The sequence below is a fragment of the Echinops telfairi genome, unplaced genomic scaffold (genome assembly GCF_000313985.2).
Source record: "Echinops telfairi isolate 266 unplaced genomic scaffold, ASM31398v2 ScPeMD7_7468;HRSCAF=8506_0, whole genome shotgun sequence".
In the NCBI taxonomy this organism is placed as follows: Eukaryota; Metazoa; Chordata; class Mammalia; order Afrosoricida; family Tenrecidae; genus Echinops; species Echinops telfairi.
The window spans coordinates 3,577,200-3,596,983 of record NW_022111369.1 but is presented as its reverse complement, the minus strand read 5'-3'; the positions used below and the strand labels follow the sequence as shown (position 1 = coordinate 3,596,983).

General features: G+C 40.2%; 1 protein-coding gene and 1 pseudogene across 1 annotated transcript; both read left to right on the top strand.

The window, feature by feature from the left end:
• The first annotated feature begins 7,226 nt into the window (after positions 1–7,226).
• On the top strand, positions 7,227–8,191 carry LOC101649709 (annotated as a pseudogene).
• A 4,219-nt stretch (positions 8,192–12,410) lies between these two features.
• FAM241A (family with sequence similarity 241 member A) lies at positions 12,411–13,483 on the top strand. Its single transcript, XM_013004865.2, has 2 exons — positions 12,411–12,416; positions 13,048–13,483. The coding sequence occupies exons 1-2, from the start codon at positions 12,411–12,413 to the stop codon at positions 13,291–13,293; spliced, it is 252 nt and encodes an 83-aa protein (XP_012860319.1). The 3' UTR covers positions 13,294–13,483.
• Positions 13,484–19,784: the final 6,301 nt, after the last annotated feature.

Sequence of the window (19,784 nt, the reverse complement as noted above, 5' to 3'; positions counted from 1 at the left end):
CCGACATTAGGTCCTCTAAAACTGTAATTCTTTATGAGAGTAGAAAATCTCCCCTTTTTTCCATAGAGCAGCTGATGGTTTTGAACTGCTGACATTGCAGTTAGCAGTCCAAAGCACAATCACTAGACCAGGCTGAGCAAATAACCAGAGACACTACATTATATGAAGATGAATGTTATATTGGGATTGAAGAAAGACTTTTATAAACCCTTCTAAAATGTAACATTTAAATCTATTCTGTTTCCAAAGCCTGTATTTTTTATTAATAAATTGTGTGACTTAGCCTATTTCTTGTTTTTAAATAAGACACTTTGATTTAATTATCCTTAAGGGTCTTTTTGCATAAAATTTTTCTATTATAATTTAGCTTGTCTTTACTTTCTCAGCCATTAATGTATCATATAAGAAAGAATTTGAATCAATTAGAACCTTCCTTTATTTTATGTACATCTGTAATCCTAAACAAAAAAGAATAGCACCTTATTTTGGTGAAAACACTTTTCAGTGGACATGTCGCAGCACTATCTGTGTACCAATGAAAGAAACGGTATTTAACCATTGCTCTTCCTTTGGGGGCTCACATTCAAAAAGTAGCATTGGCAAAGTTACAAAGGAACGAATGCTAAACCTGGGGGAAATGTGTCTGTAAGTTCTACACTGGTGACTGCTTTATGTGCAAAGTGGGACGTGTGTTGGCTTTACTGCAGTTCTGCCAAGCACGTTTCTTCATAGTTGTGATCTTGTTTTTTCTTTTTCCTCAATGTTTGAGTAAGAATTATAATCATGACTAAACGGGCTATGAAAACGTACCAAACTTCTGTTTCAATTTAACTTCTACATCTTAATTTAATCTGTGTGATAATTGGACATCTGTTTTATTCTTTTTGCTTGATAAACTCACTTTGAAGTATGCTATAAACTATGAGAAAGAAACATGAAACAAAAAAGATACTGATGTTCATTTTACAATATGAAATATGCTCATTATGGGGAAAATGTGTTTCCATGGCTTTTCTTTTTTTGAAAATCATGTTTGCAAAACTTTCTGTGAAAGCCGAGCAACATCACACAAAGATTAGCTATTAGTAATGTAAAATGATAACAGGAAGGGAGTATAGCATGATGATGTAGGGATTAAAAAAATATTACAGCCAAGTATTAATCAGATAGTAAGTATTCGCCGGACCTTAGCATCTATGAAACTTAGTTTCCTTATTTGTAAATTTAGAAAATAACATTGACTCATAGATTGCTGGGAAGAACAAACGAGATAATGTATGTGCAAAAACGGCCCAGAAACCTCATCTGAAGAAGAATCCGACTTCACACCAACCCAAGGCAGATTCCCATAAGGCAAGGTCAGACATGCCTCCACCCTTCTTTGCCCTGTTTCTGACACCCACCGTTCCTCCCACAACACTACGTTCTGCTAAAGTCAACAATCCATTGCAATGACTACACAGCATTCACAGGCATAGTCACAATTGTGGAAGGTTATTTAAGAGGTTAACAGATTACCACAAGCCAGGATCAGGAAACACCAAGGTCTACACCAGTGCCTCTCCTCAGTCAGCAGCCAGGTCTCTCTCGGGTCCTCACCCTCTCAGCCACATGGTCTATTAGCCTCTGCCTTGTTCCCTGGGCCAAGAAGCCTACTCCCTTGCCCCGCCGCCCCTTATCGTGATCGCTGAGCTGTTCCTCTGCTCTGTCTCATCGTCTCTTTGCCTGGCCTCTGGTTTTGGCATGGCTGGGCCTGCCACTGCAGGCAGAGATCTCAGATGTGCTCCTCCGGTAGCTCTTTTTCCTTGATGTGAAAAAGAGAAAGACCCATAACAGAACAAATTGGCCCAGTGGCTGCAACAAAGAGCTCACACGTAACAATTGTGAGGATGATGTGCAACCAGGTTTGTATCCTGTTGTACGTGGCATTGCTGGGTTGGAACCAACGCAACTGCATCTAACAACAGCAGCTGTAGCATATTCACAGGTTCTGCAGCTTAGGGTGTGAATATTGATGGAGGGCAATGTTATCATACCTACCCCAGTATTTTATTATAAAACTGTTTGCTTCTATGTCTATGATGGTGAGTTAAAAATATATATTGCAACTAGAGTTCCAGTTCTTACATGCATAGGTTTATCCCAAGCAAAGCATAGTTAAACCTGTCTCTCTGGTCAGTGGATGGCTGCAGGCAACTTCTCTCAGTCATACCCTTGTCTTAATTGCATTAGGATGCCTGAAAAAGTAAAAGTGCAATAAAAACCGTGAGAGGTCACCCCAGACTACGGCAACTGTTTTCTCCATTCCAGAGGGATGATCTTGATAGATATTCCTGAAGGACACAGTACAAACCTGGGGCTATTGATGAAAAAAAATTGTGAGAAAACTGAAAACTCTATTGGTGATGTGTTAGTCTGGGGACATTGGAGAAACAAATCCATAGAAACTCATATGTATAAGACAGTTTTATGTAAAGGGTAAGTGTACATTAAGAAAGCATCCCAACCCAATGCTATCCAAATCCATGAGTCCAACATTAGCCCATATGTCTGACATCAATCTACAAAGCCCTCCTCAATCTCACAAAACACAATGATGCTGACTGCAGGAGGAAAGCCGAATCAGTGAATGTGTAAGCATCTCAGTGCTGGCAGGGGTCTCCACATGGCTGCTCCAGCACCCAGGGCTGCATCGGGGTAGGTCCATGCGGCATCTCCTAGGGGATGTCTTGCAGGAAGTGAGCCTTGCAAGCTGAATCAGGGAACTGGCTAAGGCAGCTGCACCCTGGTTCGACCATCAGAAAGCAAGAGATCCGAGAACTAGAAAGGCGAGGCTCACATTTATCTCTCCACCCTTCAATTAATCCCACATGTCTTTGTCGACCAGGTTGGCACAATAATCCTTAACTATCTGAGGTGAGAAAAAGCCAGGAAAGTTTATCTAGGATTTTTTTTTTCCATCATAACCCTCATTCGTTAAGGTTAGCAAGGACTGTCCTATGAGGATTTCATTGAGAAACCTTACCCCATCCACCTTTCAGCCTTGATCTTTACCTTCAAAATTATTTTTGTTCTGAATACTCAGAGCATTTTATGCCAAAACTACCATTTTAACCTGGTATAATTTGAAAAGTACAGAATCTTCCAGAAAGAGGTTAAGAGGGGAATATAATCTTCAGAAGTGTATGTACCTCAATGAAGGATAGGTTAAAAAAAAAAAAAAGCTACATGTTTATGTTTCTTTTTCTTAAAAGCCTCTTGATTTTGTAGCAATTCTTTTTGACTGAACTTTGAGTTTATTGATTACCTGCTATGTACATATATTGGAGGGTATAAGTAGTCAACAAAAAATAGACAACACCTACTCTTATGGAGCTTACAGTAGCGTTGAAGAAAGGGGCCTTGATGAAGTCTTCACACACACACAAAACACTTCGAACTCATTGAAAGAGGGTCATATGGTGCTGTGAAAGTTAGCCAAGGCTTGAACTTAGACGCAATGAAGAACAGGGGTTAACTAAGCAAAGGACAGAGACTAGAGCAGTGATTCTCAACCTCCCTAATGCCTCAACCCTTTAATACAGTTCCTCATGTGGTGACTCCCCCAACCATAATATTATTGCTACTTCATAATTGTAATTTTGCTACTGTTATGAATCGGGTGACCCCTGTGAAAGGGTTGTTTAATTACCAAAAGAGTCGCAACAGGTTGCGAACCACTGGACTAGAATATTCTAAGAAGAGAAAATAAGTTAGGCAAATAAATCCCAGAGAGCATGACTTATCAAGAAGCTGAAAGAAGCCCTTTATGGCTGAAGCAGTGACACACAAAGGGAGGCTGACGTCATAGCAAGCAAGGCTCCATGGTGGTAGTGCCGGTGGTGTTGTGAGAGGATGTAGAGCAGATTCTTACCAACCCTGTGTAGGAAGAAGTGCAGCCTGGTCCTGCACATCATCACAGTTGTTGCATTTCAGCCCATTATTACATCCCTGTGTCAATTTATCTTCTTGACAGTCATCCTCTTTTCTCTGACCCTCCACTTTACCAAGCATGATCTCCTTTTCCAGGAAATTAACCCTCCAGACATGTTCAAAGTATGTAAGATGAATGAAGTCTTGCCATCCTAGCTTCTAAGAGCACTCTGGTTGTACATCTTCCGAGTTAGATTTGTTTATTCTGGCAGTCTGAGATACTTGCAATATTCACTACCAGTATCCTAAGTCAATTGCACCAACTTTTCTTAGGTCTTCTCTATTGATTGTCCAAATTTCACATACATGCGGAGCAATTAAAGATACTATGGAGATGGGTCAGGCACGCCAGTCCTTAGAGTGATATCTTTGTTCCTTAACACTTTAAAGAAGTCTTGTGCAGCAGATTGGCCCAATGAAACACATCATTTGATTTCTTGGCTGCTGCTGCTGTGGATCCAAACAAAATCCATGAAATCCTTGACAACTTCAATCTCTTCTTCTTTTATCATGATGTTATCTATTGGTCAAGTTGTGAGGATTTTTGTTTTCTTTACAGTGAGTTGCAATCCATGTTGAAGGCTACAGTGTTTGATCACCAGCAAATGTTTCAAGTCCTCACTTTCAGCAAGCATTGTTGTGTCATCTGCATATCACAAGTTGTTAATAAGCCTGCATCCAATCCTGATGCTGTATTCTTTAAAGATTCCAGCTTCTCGAATTATTTGCTTAGTTCTAACAGAATGGATAAATATGGTAAAAGGATGCAATCCTGACACACTTTTCCTCCTTTAAAACCACACAGTATTTCCTTGTTCTATTCAAACAAGTGCCTCTCTTGGTCTGTGTATAATTTCTGGGTAAGCACAATGAAGTGCACTGGAATTCCTATTCTTAATGTTATCCACAGTATGTTAGAATCTACTCGCTCAAATGCCTCTGCATAGTCAATAAAACACAAGTAAACCTCATTCTGGTGTTCTCATCTAGCCAGGATTCATCTGAAATCCAAATTATAGCCCTCTTGCCACATCCTCTTCTGAATCTGAACGTTCCCTGTCAGTACACTACTAATTATCTTCAGCAGAATTTTGTTTGTATGTGATATTAATTATATTATTTGGTAATGTCTACATTCTGTTGGGTCATCTTTCTTTGGAATGAGCACAAATAATCTCTTCCAGTCGATTAGCCAGGTAGCTGTCTTCCAAATTCCTTGGCATAGATGAGCAAGTGCTTCCTTTGCTTCATCAGCTTGTTGGAACATTTCAATTGGTATTCCATCCATTCCAGCTCGCAGTAGGCAATGAATGTTCTCCCCCTTTATTCCTACATCCCCATGAAAATAGCAATCCAAAGCTGCTTCTGAGGCCTTGGCGGCCACGCCCAGCCCCTGCACTTACCTATAAACTACAGCTGACTCCACCCAAGCCCAAGTATATTGCCCCACCTTCGCCTGTGCTAACCCAGGAAGGGGCATGGAGGAAGTACAAAAGGGTGCAGATACCAGTCAGCTAGACCCCAAGGTCCCACTTCCTCTCCAGCAGTAAAAGTGCTCCACCTTCAAGATTCTGGCTGCCAGTTAATTGGACAGGTCCTCACAGAGGGACCACATAGGGTGGGGGGTAAAGAATTTGGTGTGGTATAGCACTATGAAACACTTAACTATCCTCTAGTTCTTTAATACTAAATCCCCTTACTATCAAGACTTAGGTTTCACCTCATTAATACTGTTAGACCTATGTAGGTTTCTATATATAGTTAAGATAGTCAATGCCAGAGTGGATGACCTTTGACCCTTAAAGAACAGCAACAGGAGTAATGATTCCCCAAGGATTCAGGAAGATAGTGTGGGGAGGGGAAGAGGGACTGAAAGCAATGATGACTGTCTAACCCCACTCAAGGGGAGTGAATCACAGAATTATAAGTGAATAGATATATTGGATGGGGTAAGATGTGGCATATATATGTATATGTATAATAATATATAACAACAATAAGGGAAGGGTGGAGGAGGGAGGGGATAAAGGGGAGCTGATATCAAAGAGTTCAAGAAGAAAGTAACTGTTTTGACAAGGGGTTGGGGGGGGAGGTACTGGCTGCCCTTATAGGCACCCAGGGCCCACTGAGCAACATCCTGTCTCCACCAGCCCCCACTCTCACCCCCCTTACCTTTCAACCATGCTTCCTCTCCTCCTAAGCAGTGAATGCATTACAAACTTCCTTTCTAAGTGCACACAGGATCCACAAGTCGGGGCCCCATCAGGGACTACTGCCAACATGCTTCATTAATTCACAAAATAGTTGGATAGATTTTGTTTTTGTTACTCTTGTAATTAATGTGAAATGTCAGATAAGGAGACTCAATAAGTGAGGAGCAGGTATATTGTATTTACTAAGTGGTGCAGGAGCTGGAACCTGCCACAGCTGGAAAAACTTGGGAACGTTTTGAGTTGAGTTGTTGGATATTGTGTGTCCGTAGCTGCTTTGGAGTCAACTGCGACTCCTTGGAGACCTTATGTGTGACACAACCAACCATCCCTCAACCACTGGTATGTTTTGAGTCCATGAAGTCAACTATTGTTCAATGTTACCATTGTTGCGTTGATTCCAGTTCATTGTGAGCTGTGGACAGACTGACTGCCCCATTGGGGTCTGAAGGCTGTCAGTCTTTACAGAAGCAGACTGCTGCATCTTCCTCCATTCGAGCAGCTGATGGGTTGGAACTACCAGCTTTTCAGTTAGTAGCCGAGCAGTTTAAACATGGTGCAACCTGAAGTCCTTTTCTAAATGCCACGAGCTCGAACTTGACCATGGTGGAAATACACTACAGAAATTTCTACAAAACAGAATTGGCAACTGCTACAAATCAGGACTCCCCTCCAGCCCTCACAAAGCCTGTTGTGAGGTGTTTACCAGCATACCACAATTTGTACCCATTAGAGAAAATACTATAAGATTGAGTCAATTATCACTGATGTAAGAATGTCTACGCATTTACTTTTCTTTACGTGTTTTTCCTTTAAGATAGTTTTTTCCTTCCTGTTCCTTCCTGAGTAAGGGGGCCTGGTGGCACAGTGGTTCTGTGATGAGCTGCTAACCCATCAGTTTGAAACCACCAGCTGCTCCAAGGGAGAAAGACAGGAGTTTCTACTCCTGTAAAGAGTTACGCCTCACTTTTTCTCCGCTGAACAGCAGCAGGAGCTGCTGTGTCAGAGCTATCTGGTGCCATCCTTGTCGCTGTGGCGACCCCCACACCCGCCGCCGCCATGACTGAGCAAATGAACCTTCGTGGCACCCTCAAGGGCCACAACGGCTGGGTAACGCAGATCGCTACCACGCCACAGTTCCCCGACATGATACTGTCTGCCTCGCGAGATAAGACCATCATCATGTGGAAGCTCACGAGGGCTGAGACCAACTATGGCATTCCCTAATGTGCTCTGCATGGTCACTCTCACTGTGAGTGACGTGGTACCTCTTCTGCTGGCCAGTTTGTGCTCTCGGGCTCCTGAGATGGAGCACTACGTCTCTGGGATCTGACAGCTGACACCACCACACGCCGCTGTGTAGGCCAGACCAAGGATGTGCTGAGTGTGGCCTTCTCCTCTGACAACCGGCAGATTGTCTCTGGCTCCCGAGATAAAACCATCAAGCTGTGGAATACTCTGGGAGTTTGCAAGTACACCGTCCAGGACGAGAGCCTCTCTGAATGGGTGTCCTGTGTGCGCTTTCGCCCAACAGCAGCAACCCCATCATCGTCTCCTGTGGCTGGGACAAGTTGGTCAAGGTGTGAAACTTGGCTAATTGCAAGCTGAAAACCAACCACATCGGCCACACAGGCTGCCTGAACACTGTGACGGTCTCTCCAGATAGATCCCTCTGTGCTTCTGGAGGCAAGAATGGCCAAGCCATGCTGTGGGACCTCAATGAAGGCAAGCACCTTTATACCCTTGATGGAGGAGACATCATCAACGCCCTGTGCTTCAGTCCCAACCGCTACTGCCTCTGTGCTGCCACAGGCCCCAGCATCAAGATCTGAGACTTGGAAGGCAAGATCATTGTGGATGAGCTGAAGCAAGAAGTTATCAGCACCAGCAGCAAGGCCGAGCCACCCCAGTGCACCTCTCTGGCCTGGTCTGCTGAAGGCGAGACTCTGTTTGCAGGTCACACAGATAACCTCGTGCGAGTATGGCAGGTGACCATCAGCACTCGGTAGAAATGTGTGGCACAGTTTTTTTGAAATTAAAGGACTGGCTTTCTGGAAAAAAAAAAGTTACGTCTCCAAAACCCACAGGGGCAGTTCTCATCTGTCTTTGGCTTGCTATGAGTCAGCATCGACTCATGGCAGTGTTTGCATTACATCCTTTCCTACATATCTTTACTGTTTCTGTGAAACTTCTCCTGGGAAGATATGTCACTTTTAGGATTTTTTTTTAACTCTGTTCCCCTCCTTTAGATTTCCTATGTTAATAAATTGTAATAAGTGTGGTAAAATCTTCATAACTATTCAGTCTGGTTGATGAGCCCATGGGGGTTCATTACACTATTCTCTCCCATTTTGTTTATACATGACGTTTTTTGTAATTCAGAGAAGCTGCAGCAGTAAGTTTCAGCCGTCACGGCTTCTTCCAACTTATCTTCACAGGGTCCCCCACTAGCATTCTCAATCCTACTGCAATCTAAAATCAGAGATGATGTGATCATTGCTGCCTCTAGGAGTTAACTAATTCCCTATTTAGATTTGTGTGTTATAAACCCTACTTCTCCCCTTGAAAAACTCACAGCAGTTTGTCGATTTAGATCATCTTATTCAGAATTTAAAGCAAATCTTCAGAAGAGGGCCATGCCTGCTTCAGGTTCTTTTCAACTAAACCCACAAGCCTGGAAGGAGGAAAAAAAAAAACTTCACCAGCAACAACAAAAGCCCCACAGTACAAAATGTGCACAGATTAAAAGAGATTTAGAACCGTGAGGGGGAAAAGAGAAAGACATAAAAGTTTTGAAAAAGATGTTAGGAGCAATCTCAGCAATACCAGCTAGACAGAGGAGTGAGGAAGGATGAGGGACCAGAAGAACACTCAATGAAATCACCAACTCTAGTTCTTTCCCAGGAAAAGAAAAATACTGGGCAAGAACAAGTTAAGTGTGTGTGTGTGTGTGTGTGTGTGTGTGTGTGTGTGTGTGTGTGTGTGTTTAACTTAGCATATTATCATGAGAAGTATGGGAAACTGAGAAACATGGAATTGACCCATCACAGCACATCAGTAAAGGGAAAAAATCATTTAGAAATCAAATTATCAAGAAAGGACTGATTAATATATTTGAATGAAAATGATCAGTATCAAAATGAGATATATAAGTATACTTCATGGATTAAGTCTTAGAAAAGTGAAGTAATTTGACTAAGGTCACTTACCTAGTTAATGTTGGGTTTGAGGTATTTCTACAGCATTTTCTTTATCTTGTGTTTTAATAGAAATGAAAGTTTATAAAGCAATCCAAAATTATATTTATGTATAAATATAACTATAGAAGTAGGAGAAAGATGAGGCTTTCTATTTCTGTGAAGACTAGCATCTCTGGAACGCACAGGGTCATTCTACTCTGTCCTAGAGGGTCACTATGCGTCAGCGTTGACGTGATGGCCGGAATGATAACTGAAAAATAATTCTGGCTTAAACATACAATATACACAACAGCATTGCTCCATTATTGAACTTCAGTTTTGCACTATTTTATCAACTTCCTGTGGCACTATGTGATACCATGTGGAGAAAGATCACCTTTTGAAGTCATGTTAAAATGTATCTTATCTGATTGTAATATACTTTGCAAAATTACAAAACTTAGGTTTTGCTTATTCATCCTTCTCATTATCACTTATTTTAAATTGTATGTGTAGGATAGGAAATAAAGCTTTCCATAGCTCTCATGTTTAAAAGACATAAAATAATAATAATTACTTATGACTGATAATGGAAATCATCAACCTTGGGTTTCTACTAAAGGAATTTAAGTGAACCCATGTTTTCTAAGCATGTCCGAAAACTTCACCAAGCTCTTTGGGGCATGTTTTGGGGTTCGGTTTTTTAAATCATTTTATTGGGGGCTTTTACAGCTCTTGTAACAATCCATACATCAAGGAGCTCTTACAAATATTATTACAATCCGTAGTTCCCGTAGATCAAGCATAAGAGGACAATTGCTGTCTTTCTAATTTTCAATATTTTCTTTTCTTCTTGAAATCCTTTACATCAGCTCCTCTTCTGAACCCTCAGTATATTATTATTATTATTATTATTATTATTATTATTATTATTTGTCTTAACTTAGACCATTCCATGTATCCATTCTCCTTAAATCCTGATGTTCTGAGTGAAGTAGCTTTGTTTTCCATTGGCCTTGACTTCAATCTATTTTTTTTTAACATATGACTATCCATCTTATACCAGCTATAAGCAAATAAGGGTTGAATAAATGAATACTGATTTAAATGATGGCTTCTAAAAGAACCTAGATTTGATAAAGTATAATTACAAAGCATGTTACTTATATGACATAGGTTTTCTTTTGTAGCTATGAAATTCAGAGTGAGGAGAGAAGACTATGCCATTTATTTTAACAAAGTTTAATACATCATTGCACAACTACTTAGTATGTTTAAAACATTGACTCGGATGATATGTAAATTGTGTCAATAACAAATATGAAAAAAATTTTCAGTTTCATACAAAGGATTGTTCATTAGTTGTTGAGGAGCAGGAAATGGTTAAAAAAAACACACAAACCAACCACTAAGGTCGTAATTTTCAGAGGATGGTCACCAAACAAGTATCATTACCATCACCTGAAAATTTGTTGGGGCCTTGGGTGGCTTCCTCTCCACTGCTCACCTAAAGATAGACCACCCATCATGTAGGAGACGATCACCAACGATGTATGAGGGGGTTCAAAACTTTTGTAGGACATTTTCATAATCTTTAAATTCCATTTTTCCTGTAACTTTTTAAGACCCTAGCCAATGTGCTTCTAGAAAGATGACAGTTCTGGGCTATAACCCATGGGGCCACCTTGAGTTGGGAATGACTTGGTGACCACAGGTTTGGTTTGCAGGGGAAGTGGTGGGCTTGTTAGAAATGAAAAATTTTAGACTTCAAGTCCCACTCTAGAGTAATTTCATCAGAAACCCAGGTTGGTGAGGCCAAGCAATCTTTTTTTTTAAATCATTTTATTGGGGGCTCATACAACTCTTATCACAATCCATACATACATCAATTGGGTACAGCACATTTCAAACAATCTTTTTAACAGGACCTCTTATTAATTCTGATATAGATTACATTTTTTAAATGACTGCACTAAAGTATCATAGAAATAGCAACAGCCAGAGCAGCCATCATACCATCTCTGGGCTAGCAAAGAAAATAGGTGGAATTTCTAAAACTGAGACGATAGGAAAGTGACTGCTTGAAACTGAAACTGAGACTTCTGAGAATGAGGTCTGCCTGGCGCAGGTGTGCCTGAGCTCACGGCACAGACCGCACAGGCCGAGAGCAGGAGCTCCTGGGTTTGGAGCTGATTTCTCAAGGAAACCCAATGAATTGGCTCTGCAAGTGTCCAGTAACCCCCATTGAATCAGGTCTTGCTCCTGAAAGGTCCTCTTGCTGCCAGAAGGTAAAACTAACAGGATCAAGAAGCCCACGGAAGCAAATAAGAAAAATTTCCTTCTTTGCCCACCCATGTATTGCCTCTGTGGTATCGTCTACTAAACAGGAAACCAGAAATGTTCTCGAGGGTATGTTTGAAGTTCAGAGACAGTAACAGCTTAATAACTGGCATGATGGCCTTAAATACGAAGGGAAGGTAATAGAAAAAGGAAATATTCTTGGCTAAGGACAACTGGGCACAAATGTACATTTTCTGAGATACTGGCTTCTAAGTGGACTATTGGACTACGTGTATAAAATAATCCTTATTTTAAAATTATGTTTCTCCTTATAAGAAGCCTTGAAGTAGAATTTGAACAGAAAACTGCAGTGGTCTATAATGATGTCTGCATTTCACCTAGATCCACTACTTCACTAGCTCCAGACAGGTTCTGAAATTCATAATTAAACTGTACATGAAGAGAGGTACAGAGGGTTTCTATAGTAACAAATTCTGAGCATTGAGAGCTGGGTTTTTTTGTTTTTTGCAGTATATATATATATTTTTTTCTTTTGCAGTATACTTATTATTTATTGTTAGTGAGCTAGCCACAGCAAATTAAAAGGCTATCAGAGACAAAGTAGACACTCAGTAAGGATTTGCTGTATCGATGACAAGAAAAGGGGTTGGCGATCACAGCCATAGCATCTAAGGATTGCTCAGCCACACATGCAAAAGCTATTGTTCTTCAAGTCTCCATATCAGAGGAATGGACTTAAAAGGAAGTGATGCGGGTATCTGCCCCATTAAAAGAAGTGTGTGTTGGACGTGGGGGTCGGGTAAAACAAAAAGCTGTTGGTGTTTCATCTATCCCAACTTCCTCCTCATGACCCTACAAAACCACGAAGAACTGCCCCATAGGGCTTCCAAGGCTTTGGAACACTCTTTACAGAAATGTTTGTCCTGTGGAGCAGTAACCAGTGAGCTCGAAGCACCATCCTTTCAGTTAGCAGCTAAGCTCTTAACCACAGTACTAACAAGAAAATAGAAACCTTATCACTCTTCATTTAAGCAGCTGTCTCTAGGCCATTCCAGGAAATCAGAAAATGTACGGAAGTGAATCAGCTACTTCCCTTCATCTTGTAAATTAGCATTCAGATAGTTAAAATTCCAGTCACTATGGATTCCACAGAAATCAGTGTTTCTCATGTTCTGGGAAGGTGGCCCCAGACACGGTTGAGAGAAATGTCAATCAAATGATCATTAAACATGTCAATCGCATCATATAAAGTTGGCACACACACAAAAGTTTGCATATGGTTATTGAATGAACTTGAGCAGGTTAAAAAATATGAACTAGCCCTAATTTCCTAAAGGCATTCGTGTATTTTTCATAGTGTATTTTGTCGTGTTTTCTTTTCAAAGGATGGTAAAGAACCACAAGCCCACAGTGGCGAGCCTGCTGGAGATGACTACAAAAAGATGGGGACGCTGTTTGGTGGACTGAACAGAAGCCTTCTCAGCATGGGCTTCACGAGATTATACTTCGGAGAACGCATCGTGGAACCAGTAATAGTCGTCTTCTTCTGGCTTATGCTGTGGTTCCTGGGCCTGCAAGCGCTCGGACTAGTGGCAGTTCTTTGCCTCGTCATTATTTATGTGCAACAGTAAAACAGGCTGAGGAGTGAACTGCTGATATTTCAAACCCATTTTACGTAATTGATGGATTTATAGATTTCCCTGTATGAAAGTTGACAATTTTAGCCTTGTTTGAAATTGTGTGCTATTTTGTGATGGATTTTGTCTAAAATTAAACTTGACTCTTGATTATTATTGGGTTGAATATACAATTTGTAACTAATTCAAAACTCTGGTTTCATTATTGTGGTTATGTCCCCACTTTTAAGGCCCTTTCCCCACCCCAAATCTTAAATCCCGCCACCAAAAATCAAGCAAGGCAAATAACAGGATGTGGGATTCTAATCAGTAAACATAATTCCTATAAAGATCTTCAGGAAAACATCTTAGATGGAGAAAAAAAATGGTGAAAACAAGGAGCTACAAATAAGTTTTTTTAAATCATTCTATTGGGGGCTCATACAATTTTTATCAAAATCCATACATACATCTATGTGTCAAGCACGTTTGTACATTTGTTGCCATCATCAGTCTCAAAACATTTGCTTTCTACTTGAGCCCTTAATATCAGCTCCTCATTTTCCCCCTCCTTTCCCTCTCCCCCCTCCCTCATGAACCCTTCATAATTCATAAATTATTATCTTGTCATATCTTACACTATCACTTTTCTGTTGTCCATCCCCCAGGGAGGGGGTGTCACATATAGAATTTTATTCTCCATTTACTCATATCCCCACCAAATAATTTTATATTATTGGGGAAATGTTGGGATTTCCATTGTCCCTGCTCAATCCAAAACAATGTAAATGATAATTACCATAGACTACCTTAAAACTATGGGAAATCAGTAAAGCTAGCATGTTTTCTAAAGATTAAAGTGTGTGTGTGTGTATATATATAGATAGATATATACACATATATATTATTATTATTGTTAGAGAAACTAACCAAGTTGAAATGTAACTTTTTGTAAGGTAAAACGCGGGCCGGGAATCCCTTTAGTATATTATTTTAGGTTTTAGAGCCTTTTGGTGCTAATTACTCTTTGTGAAATTTTTAACTCTTAAAAACCAGGCCCATACTTTGCTGTACTCTATGATAATGCTATATTTTCTTGTATCTAACAAGCTCCATGTATTTCTCCTAGAAATGTATTTTTGCCAGAAATTTGCAATTTTATAGTTCTTTTATAACAATTCTAAAATTTAAAACAATGAATTTCCTATCTTGGCATAGTTTTGGATTTTTTGTTTGTTTGTTTTTTCCCCTCCAAACTAAATTTGTTTTGTGGCTGAAATATTTTACTACTCTTTAAGGGGAAAAATACATACACACACACTTTTTTTAATATCTGTATTGGAAAATATAATCCTACAGTATATAATTATAAAGATATAAGAAAGTTAATGGATGTATAAATTTGGAATTTAGCAATCGGCTGTAATAGTATTACTCTTAGGTAAAAGCCATGTTAGTAATTGGCTAGCTATGCTATTGATGGGTCTCAGTCAGCTCTGGGATTTTACATCGAAATAACCATTTCTTTAAATGCATTTTGAAAGTGGAAAATGGCTTTAGTAATATTTTGGATTTTGTTCGAGATCATCATATCTGTACTCTCCTCGCAAAGGCTTTACGTATACAGACAAAGGACATGCCATTAATTATCTAAGTTAAAAAGAAGAATCGGAGGCAAAAGTATATTCCTTCTTAGCAGGTTTATTGAATGCTTATTATTCATCTTTGTAATGTTTTGACCAAGACCAGATAAAAAAATGTTTTCTGTCAGTGCTCAACATCTTCCTGTTCTGAAGCAGAATATTAATGACAAATGTTGGGCTCTGATTTCTGGATCAGATCATTCTAAATGCAAATACCTGTCAGGGCACTAAAAAGTACTGTGTATCTGTATAAATACTTGACTTTTAAATCTTCATTTTTAAAAAACAAAAGATTTTATATTATTTCATTGTGTTTTTATTGGGCTTGCAATATTTTTCTAGAAGGCTTTATGTACTGAGCCTAAGTGAACGCTATTTGAAAGATGTCTTCATTGGTTTACAGTAGAGCTGTAAGATTTTTAGAGTAATGTGATGAGAGTTTTTATATCTGCGTGAAATATTAATACGTACATCCTTTTCTAATGCTACTGGGAATATTCATTTCCCTTTGGAGTGCAAAAGGACACATTGCACATGATAACAGCTATGGTTCCACCAGTGCCTGTGTTGAAAATATCTTAAAAGTAAGTTTTAACAGTAATCATTCAATACTACGCATTTGTTCAATGCTGTTTGGGGCATGTATTAAATTATATGAAGAAATGAGATCTGTTGCTGCTATTCTTTCTATATAAATTATTAGCTAGTGCAGTAAACCATTAAATCTTATGTTTTGCTAGGGGGGAAAAAAGAAACTTTGCCTAAAAAAGACTATTTCTTTTGTAAAAGATAATAGCATGTAGATTATGCCGATGCTGTTGTTAGGTGCCGTCCAGTTGGTTCTGACCCACAGTGACCCTGTATAAAACAGGACAAAACACTGAACTGTCCTCACAGTCGTTCCTCTGCCTGAGCCATTGTTGCAGCCACCGTGTCAGTGCAATTGTCCAGGATCTTCCTCTTGGGTGAGTCTCGCCATCCTCGCCCCTAGGGAGCCTTATACTGATCGGCTGCAACGTCAAGGAGCAGGCACTTTCTGTGGGTCATGACATTAGACCGGATTAGATTTAAAATGATTCTCAATCATTTTGATCTCGGATATAAGACAATTTTTGAAGCTTATTAATTATGAAGATGTAACAAATTATATAGGTAGAATTATTAGATTATTAATGGATAGGTCACCCATGCTGTCAGCCCTCAATTCTAGGAAAAATGGTAAAGACCTACAAACTGACTGTGTAAATCAATTTCTTTTCCCTAATATAGAAATGCAGTATTTTGTAGAGGTGTGTACAGAGGTGTGTCTGCAGTATAGCAGGTATAACACGTTCCCTGGGCACCACTTGAAGCAGGACTCCACTGAGACGTTTCTGTTCACCAACACAGAATCCATCACCAACTGTGAGAGATCATGCAGCAAGTTAAAGCTACAACCTGCATATCTGAGAGTCTCCACGGGTTAAGGCACACTGAAAACTTTGAGCACAAAATAGACCAGTTTTTGTCAATAAACGCAAGGAGGTGTGGGAAACAAGGATTTCTCTCAAGCTGTCGCCCCCAAATATATGCCAGACTTAGCTGCTTGAGAATGACTATACACTTGGAGGTCATCAGGAGTAGATTAGGGGTCATTCTCCTTAAGAGCTATCAGCCATCTAGACCAAGCAGACACCACTGTTTATCCCACAACAAGTAGGGCTTACTCCCTTCTGATAAGGATAGTAGTCTGTTTCCATATAGGAGACACCAGAGAGGTCAAACCCACCCAAGGATGACCAAGGTTAGGCTGCCATCATGAATCTAGGGTGCACCCATCTTGTCACATGCATACCCCTAGACCTTCCCATTCCTATGGGCACACCCTTAGCTCATCCCCCTTTCTGTTACGCTTATGCCTATCATAGTTCCCCTTCCTACAATGTGTATGCCTATTGTACTGCCCCTTCCTGTGACGTGATTCTATAATCATGTCCCCCTAAAGAGCTATAATGCTTGGTTAGAAATAAAGAAGGAGGCTCTCCCCGGTTCTCGGTCCCCGAGACTATCTCCTGCTCTCGTGGCCGGGCTCCCCCCACGTGGACCATCAAGCGGGGCTGAGGTGAGCGATGCTACCAAGAATTGTGTCTGACTCCATTTATTCCAATCTCACCTCTACCTCTCATGCTCTCTATGACTTTACTATAATCTTTACTTATTATCGCTGTGCAATTGCACCTACCGGACCTGTGATGATTTGTCGGGACCCTCTCCCTCTCCGCCCGACAAGGAAAGTGCTTTTGTAATTGCTGTATCATGCCATTAAGTGAAGATTTTAACGAGCTTGACCTGTACGTTAGAGCTGATATTATGGAAAGATGATCTAAGACAGGATGGGGTCAGATATTTGAACAGGTCCACAATTTCAGTGCTTGTCATATGCACTCTTTTCTGGAGACAGCTGTGCATCCACAGAGCATTTTCTGATTCTCACCCACCAGGCAGATCCTGCTTGGTCCAGGAGTGTGGGAGGGTCGGTTTTCACTGGCTGGTAAGAATTAATTGCACATATTGTCCCCAATTTATGACATACTTAAGTTATGATGAACCATACTTCAAATCATCTGATGATTTCTTGAACATATCATTAGTAATATAGACTACATTACTAATGTAGTTAATAATATCTATAAATTTTATGTAATGTTTCCAACCCCAAAAGACAAAGATTGGATTTATAAAGATACAAATAATAATGAAAAGTTAAAAATAAAAGATGGTCAACCTATATTGGAACTTACTTCCGACAAAGTCATCAGAGTAGAACTGTCATAAGTTTTGAACCACCTAAGCTCATTTTCTCCCTGTCGTCAAATTGAGGTGTTAGCTTGCAATTCACTTTGGTAGAAGTATTTGCATCACAGAAATTGGTCAATAATAAAAGTAAAATCATCCCATCTTCCAGAAATCCAACTATCAAACATTTACCAGCACCCCACTACTGAGCCACCCAGGGGCTACATTCCCACTCCTTCTCATACGGAAAGAAAAGAACAAATTTTGTAAAATAAATGGAAGTAGACATGGTGAATCCCATTTATCCATCTAAAACTGGATTGGATCTTTTCCATAAGAGGATTATGAGGCCCGGTTGTTCTCTGACCATTGTATCTCTGTTCACATTGTGGTTAGAAAAAGACGCGATGATCTGTCACTGAACTGCATTGCAAATGCATTCAAGACTGCCCGAGCGTCAGGAAATGAGTAACGATTTCACTCCTGGATGGCAAATGATGGCCTAAGTAAAGATCTATTTAAATGTAGCAAGCTTAAAATAATGAAAAATAATTGTGGAACAATCGAGGACTACTTGTTTGGTTTGTAGATTTTATTTTATAAATGTTTATTGATACTGGGTTAAACTTGACTCTCACTATCAGTTTATGGTCTTACTAGGTAAAAGGAAAGCAAAAAATCAGGTAAGACTATTTTCTACTTGTTAGTGCTTCTAGCAACCTTTGCCAAGGAGAATATAAAATCTGTAAATTATAGCTTGAGAATTACTAGTGGGCTTGGAGTCTGTTATAAATTACTTTCTCTGCCCTATTTTAATGTGAGGTATTCCCTGAGATCCAGTCCAACAGCCTAACCTGTTCTCTCATCTCTGTTTGCCATCACCTTGGACAATAGCACCACTCCCATTGCTTCGGTTACCATTTCTGTACTGACAGTTACCCAATCTGCATCTTCAGTTCAGAGCACTGTACATAATGTATGGTGACCCGTACAGTCAATAGCTTGCCCAACATTTGCACTATATATGACATAGTACTTCAAATCCTGCGTATCCAAAAAGGAACTCAGGAGTATTTTTCCAACCTGGTGTGTCAGTGCTTTCATATTTCAGCAAATGACACCATCTCTTCTCTGGTGCACCCAGCAGGAAACAGAGATCCCATCTTTGCCCCTATCTGCTACCAAACCAAGAAACTAAACCTGTTGTCATCACGTTGACTGATTCATGGTGACACCAAGTGTTAACAGTGGAACTGCTCTGTGGGATTTTCTTGCAGTAAAAGCCGATGGATCACAAGGCCTGTCATTCCCAGTGCTCCCGACGTGCAAACCACCAACCTTTAGGTGAACAGTAGCATGCACGCCATTTGTGCTGAGGACATCTGACCCATACAACCCTCGTGTAATCAACCATGCAGTCCTTTCTCCTGTACTTCCTAAAGATTTCTTTAACCCTTCCACTTTATTACCCTCCCAAGAAGCATGAAATTAGTCCAGGCGACTATTGTCCCACCTGGATTGTTATTTCAGAGTTCCACTTGGGCTCCCTTCATTTTATACTTTAGAGTCAAAGTGATTTTTCCAAATTATGATTCAGATCTCCTTGGCCTAGATCTTTTCAGGGGCTTCCTATTGCTATTATGACAAAGTCCCTGCTCCTTCATATGTTTCCAAGGCTCTTTGTGAACTAATTCTTGCAAAACCCACCTTTTGAAACTTACCCTCCCTTCCAATACTTCACGATCCCCCTCAGCTTCCCTGGCTCATTGAAAGAGACATGCTACCTCACCTTCAGACTTTTCTACACACTTTACCTTCAGTCTGTAATCCCTCCCCGCTGGACTGACCAATACTTAGGCAGACTTAAGATCTCACCTTAGACATTCTGTCCTCCAGGAAAACTTCTGACCGTTTCAAATCCAGTTTGGGTGCCTCGTGCTTTCTGAGAACCTTGTACTTCTCTATCAGCAGTGTCCATGACATACTGCAATAACATGTCTGCTTCTTCCAACAGAAGGCAGTCAGAATTTGTCTATCTGGTTTCTAATTCCATGAACAGTGTCTAACACAATCCTGGCACATATTAGG